Here is a 6,144-nt window from a genome sequence, read left to right as displayed (position 1 = left end):
CTTCATGAGTGATCTGTCATACCGTGTATTATGCTATCACCGGAGCATGACATTTGAACTCAATCTGCCTTTTATGTAAGAACATAGTGGTTGTTACAAATTTACTATTCTATATATTTTCATAGGGATTTTGAAGCGGAAGATGATCCAGACTGGATTTCTGAATTGCAAAAGATGATCAAACCAATGGAACTGAAGAAAGAAGTACCGATAGATAATCCAGTATCAGTGCAAAAATATTGCTGAACCATTTCAGAAACTAGCAGCAACAAACTAATTGACACATGATTTCAGATATATTTCTTTGAGAAAGCAAATTTAATTTGGGTTATTTTTGATGTAAAAAAGGTATAGCAATTACGTTGTTCTTAAAGATATTAAAATAAGCATTTTTTTACACAGAATTCTTTACTCAGTACAGAAATATTATGTCAAAATTGGAAATATGTCAAAATCAAAAGTGTACCATATTAGAGGGCAGACTAGAATTAGCACAATCTGAGATATAGAGAGCAAGATATGACTTTCATGTTGTCCCTCTGCCATTTCATATTCCTAGGCCTTTGGGAGTGCTGGATTTAAGGTGGCTAGGCTTCAGGGAACATTGAGTCTGGATTTCAGAATATGACAAAATCTAGATAGATATTAACATTAATTATATCTCATTTTTTATTTGTGTGTTTTGCAATTGTTAATAAACCTGCTCATTTCAATTCTTCTTCAATGTAAACATGTCTCATAAAAATCCAATTGTAGCTTCATGACATTTTTCAACTGTGGGTTGTATTTATCTATCTTTAGCTCAGACCCCCCAATTCTGTTTCGATCAGCAGAAGTCTTGTCTCTCAATGTGATACATTCCTAATTTGGTTTAGGAGCAGGTATACTATAACAAGTAATATGTGGAAAAATTCTGAATCTTGTCTTTCATTACTTCTGAGAACCAGTAAATACCACCTCTGACTGGCCCCGCCCCCATCTATTCTTTGCCTTCTAAGTACCAGCTGATTGGGAGGAAATGGGGATTTTGCAGTAACTTTATCCTGGATTGGGGAGGGAATGGAGACTTTACTGCATCCTTCCCTTGCAGTAGGGTAGGAATGGAGATTTTACAGTATCCTTCCCCTGCCACGCCCACCAAGCCACGCCCACTAAGCCATGCCCTGCCCACCAAGCCACACCCATAGAACCAGTAGTAAAAAAATTTGAAACCCACCACTGGTTCATTTTAAACTGAGGTTGATGGTTGTATAGTGTAGCCTTTATTGTCATTGTATATCATGTAAACAACAAAATTGGTTACCCCTTTTTGGCGATATATACTGTAGATAGTAGATAGGGCAGACACAGGTCATTCCCTGTGTGTAAAAATCTTGAACTGGGCTTCAATGAGAGATGTGTTACAAACAAGATCTTAATGATTATTTAGATTGACTATCTCACGACAGGCCATAAATAGTCTCTTGGTAGTTCAACACTAGCCATTAAAAGGTGAGTCTGCTTGAATAACGTATATTATCCAAGTATATCCAAGAGCCCATTAACGCAAACATTTGTGATTAAAAGCAAATAGTAAGAAAACATCTTTACATACAGTATTTGTACATTTATAACTGCACTTTCAACATCTATGCCATAGAGCTGCATCATACGTTGATTTATTTCTTTTTGGGGTTTTTTTGGGGGGGGGTCAGATTGGAATGACATATACAGTCCTCATTTTCTCTGCTCAAAATCTTTCTGTGAGATATGATGTATTTAATTTTAAAGATGCTAAACTAGTAAAACTTCAATAAATGTTACAGCTTTTGAAAAATATTTTGCTGCAAGAGGCTCCCACCCCAGGATACCTACTGAGATGTTAAAAGAAATATATTCTGATGAAATTTTTAAGTGTCTCCCAGCTTTGATGACTTGGCAATTAGAGCATTGACTAGAATTCTGCCAGTTCACACAGAGTTTGAAATGAGACCTTCAATTATTCATATTGAACCAAACAAACTTTAGTAGGAATGCTAAAGCATATGAATTAGGACAATGAATTTAGGATAGTGAATTAATTGTGCCTGTAATGGGTCAGTTACATTGTACATTTTTCAAAAGATAAGCATGCTACAAAGCTATACCTTGGCATGGGTTCATTAAACATATAATAGCTAAATAAATTGAATGTAGTTCTACTTGTCCACCACCAAAATGGGAATTACTGGTTAAAAAAAAAGAGTTTCATATTTTGTTGTCTTAAGTTTATTTATGGTATGTAGTGTTATAACATTCTTTTTGGAAGATTTCTGGCAATGTTTTAAGGTATTTATTTTAAATTCTATAGTTTGAGATAGGAAAAAGGATAATTTCTCCAGTAATACTGTATTTCTGTTCCTTTAAATAGGTGGCTGTGTGAGAAAATATGATGAAAATGTCAAACGTAAACAGTGGAATAAGGAACCTTCACAGACTTTGATGAATATTCTTCACAATGCTGATGTTAACTTAGCTTTTCAGACATACACTATCTACAAAGCAGGTAAATCTTTTTTTCTCATCCTATTGAGAAGTTCACTTCAAAGTTCTTAGAATGGGATCATGGATAGGTACTTTTAGCATATGATGTTCATGGTTTGGAGATTGGGAAGGTCTTAAAAAAAAGGAAATTAGAGTTTCTGAAGCTTCAATGAACCAGGATAGCTGCTGCGGATTCTGGCTTTGAATTCTTTGGATGCCACTTTCAGTGGGAAGGTGAAACCACCTTTTGTCATTTCAGCTGAACTAGTAGCTGGTTTTATAACTGCAATGGATGCTATTCTCCAAAATGGCAAATAGAGGTTATAGTGGTGGCAGCAAAAGTGATGGAAACAGTGAATGTGGCCACAGTGGAGCAGCAGGAGAGCCACCTATCAGCTATTCCTGAATGCCCAGAGATTCACGGTTAGGTAATTTGTCAATTAAAGCGGAGCTGCAGAAGGCCACTCTCTTGATTGCAGCAGCGATGATCAATCTTTTGCCTGCTGTTCCAGAATGAACTGGTCTACTTGCTCTCACTACCTTCTGAGGTTTTTAGGATAAGATGTGATCAAACCTTGGTGCTGGGTCTCAGTGGGAGCTAGAGTTAGCTGGTGGTTTTAGTATGGTTTGCAGCAGGAGTGGTATTCATTTACCTTTGCTACCAGTTCGCAAATGTGAGCGCATGTGCAGAGCGTCAAAAACATGGATAAATGGGACATGATTATATCTGGGCAGGTGGGGTGGAGCCTCCCGCAGCCACCGCTAACAGTTTGCCCGAACCAGAGAGAACCAGCTGAATACCACTACTGGTTTGCAGGCAATGGGGATTATAGATGCTCTTGATGGGAGATGTAAAGAGTGGGTGGGAGAGGGTTACCTTAGCTATAGAGTGCTTGTTTGGTTGTTTCTTTTAATGAGGTCATTGATTTCTCCTGATGGGAATAGAGAATCAAAATTGGTGGTGCATGAGGAGACAGTGGGAATTTGTAGGTTGTGCTTAAGTGCTGTGTGAAAAAATAAGGAACAAGACACAGATTTATTGATTTTCTTACTGATTTTTAAAATCCCGGATTAGAAGTAACCATGAATATTTGCACTGATTTTTTAAATATCAAAGCTTCAGATGACCCACTGAGAGGACCACTGACAGGAAAGAACAACGCATCTGATGAACCAGATGGTGAAACTTTTATGGAGGATGCAGAGAGACTTGAACCTAGATCAGATGAAGAGGACACGTATGTTGAAATACAGTTTGAAAAACTAATTGTTGGAATTCTTTTCTATTCTTCTTCAATGTAAACATGTCTCATAAAAAATCCAATTGTAGCTTCATGACATTTTTCAACTGTGGGTTGTATTTATCTATTTTTAGCTCAGACCCCCCCCCAATTCTATCTCTTCCCCCTTTGCCCCCCAATTCTGTTTCGATCAGCAGAAGTCTTGTCTCTCAATGTGATACATTCCTAATTTGGTTTAGGAGCAGGTATACTATAACAAGTAATATGTGGAAAAAATTCTGAATCTTACATTTTATCATACATGAATTTCATTATAATCTAATGGAATTACAGTCTCAAAACATGTAAAATTGGAAGTCTTCATGAGTGATCTGTCATACCGTGTATTATGCTATCACCGGAGCATGACATTTGAACTCAATCTGCCTTTTATGTAAGAACATAGTGGTTGTTACAAATTTACTATTCTATATTTTTAAGGAGCCCATTAGCAGAGAAAAGTATCTGATTTATACATTGTAGTTTTTGTCTACAAAAGAAATATTGAAGATTATTAAGAACAGAATCATGAAGCTGATGTGTGACCAATGAAAGTTCTCAAAAAAGCAGATAAGCAAAATTAAACAGAACATAAATATATAAATATTTGTTGTAGACATTCAAAACTTTCCCCAGAGAAAAATAATCTCTGTCTTTCAAGCACATATTATATATGCATGTTGATTGTAATGGACAGCAGAATAGAATGTACAGAAGCATTTTAGAATTTATAGAATAGTTTTAATGGTAAAAATACGTCCTAGGAGTCCTAAGGATTTCTAATCAGAAAATATGTGTATTTAGTAATTATGGATTTCTTTAAATGATAATCTCCCTTTCTTAATTGTTCTATATATTTTCATAGGGATTTTGAAGCGGAAGATGATCCAGACTGGATTTCTGAATTGCAAAAGATGATCAAACCAATGGAACTGAAGAAAGAAGTACCGATAGATAATCCAGTATCAGTGCAAAAATATTGCTGAACCATTTCAGAAACTAGCAGCAACAAACTAATTGACACATGTTTTCAGATATATTTCTTTGAGAAAGTAAATTTAATTTGGGTTATTTTTGATGTAAAAAAGGTATAGCAATTACGTTGTTCTTAAAGATATTAAAATAAGCATTTTTTTACACAGAATTCTTTACTCGGTACAGAAATATTATGTCAAAATTGGAAATATGTCAAAATCAAAAGTGTACCATATTAGAGGGCAGACTAGAATTAGCACAATCTGAGATATAGAGAGCAAGATATGACTTTCATGTTGTCCCTCTGCCATTTCATATTCCTAGGCCTTTGGGAGTGCTGGATTTAAGGTGGCTAGGCTTCAGGGAACATTGAGTCTGGATTTCAGAATATGACAAAATCTAGATAGATATTAACATTAATTATATCTCATTTTTTATTTGATTGTGTGTTTTGCAATTGTTAATAAACCTGCTCATTTCAATTCTTCTTCATTTCCAAAATGAAATCTTCTGGAATCTTGTCTTTCATTACTTCAGGAGCCATGTCTTTCATCTATTTCTGCTCCTTATTCTTCAGTTATATAAACTTAATTCATTGAATGCAGTTAGAGAGCTGGTGCTTGGAGAGCAATACCGTATATACTCGAGTATAAGCCGAGTTTTTCAGCACGTTTTTTGTGCTGAAAATCGCCCCCTCGGCTTATACTCGAGTCTACTCGGCTGTACAGGGAACCCGCACAGGAGACGCCAAAGAGGCGGCGAGATCGTCCGCGGATTTGCCCAAGGCTGAGCAGTTCGCCGCGGATCCGAGCAAGCGGTCCCAGTCAGCCGAGCGGTGAAAGCGGAGCGGCGCTCGGCATGTCGCTTTCACCGTTCGGCTGGACTGGGGACAACTTGGCTCTGAGGCAGCGGGCGAGCCGCCAGCCTTCTCGGCCGACGCTTTCACCGTTCGGGGAAACCCTCCCTCCCTCAGCCGAGAAGGCTGGCGGCTCCCCCGCCCCGCCGCGCGGACCCGAGCCAAGCCGGTCCCAGTCCAGCCAAACGGTGAAAGCGGAGCGGCGCTCGGCATGTCGCTTTCACCGTTCGGCTGGACTGGGACCGGGTTGGCACCCGGGGCGGGGAGCCGCCAGCCTTCTCGGCTGAGGGAGGGAGGGTTTCAACGGTGAAAGGTCGACGAGAAGGCTGGCGGCTCCCCGCCCGCCGCTGGACCGAAGAAGCGGTCCCAATCCAGCCGAACGGTGAAAGCGGAGCGGCGCTCGGCATGTCGCTTTCACCGTTCGGCTGGACTGGGACCAGTGGGAGGGAAGCGGAGCTGCCGGCTGTGGCGCTCCGCTCGGAGCCGGAGCCGGAGCCGCCGCCGCCGCCGCCGCCTGGAAGAGGGAGGAGG

At 39.4% G+C, this 6,144-nt stretch overlaps 1 protein-coding gene across 1 annotated transcript; it reads left to right on the top strand.

Annotated features, from left to right (window-relative positions):
• Positions 1-2,071: 2,071 nt before the first annotated feature.
• LOC131196562 (serine/threonine-protein kinase Nek3-like) lies at positions 2,072-5,384 on the top strand. The gene is made up of 4 exons (XM_058179501.1): positions 2,072-2,075; positions 2,390-2,524; positions 3,620-3,740; positions 4,648-5,384. Exons 1-4 carry the CDS (start codon positions 2,072-2,074, stop codon positions 4,766-4,768), a joined length of 381 nt encoding a protein of 126 aa, XP_058035484.1. The 3' UTR covers positions 4,769-5,384.
• Positions 5,385-6,144: the final 760 nt, after the last annotated feature.

This window comes from Ahaetulla prasina, chromosome 1, assembly GCF_028640845.1.
Source record: "Ahaetulla prasina isolate Xishuangbanna chromosome 1, ASM2864084v1, whole genome shotgun sequence".
NCBI lineage: Eukaryota > Metazoa > Chordata > Lepidosauria > Squamata > Colubridae > Ahaetulla > Ahaetulla prasina.
Note: the sequence above shows the minus strand (reverse complement) of the source record. Positions and strands in the feature narration are given on the sequence as shown.

Bases quoted from the DNA above. Each gene is read 5' to 3' on its own strand.
- LOC131196562 (XM_058179501.1), top strand. The intron at 2,525-3,619 runs GTAAATCTTTTT...TAAATATCAAAG, and splicing joins ATACACTATCTACAAAGCAG to CTTCAGATGACCCACTGAGA. The intron at 3,741-4,647 runs GTATGTTGAAAT...ATATTTTCATAG, and splicing joins AGATCAGATGAAGAGGACAC to GGATTTTGAAGCGGAAGATG.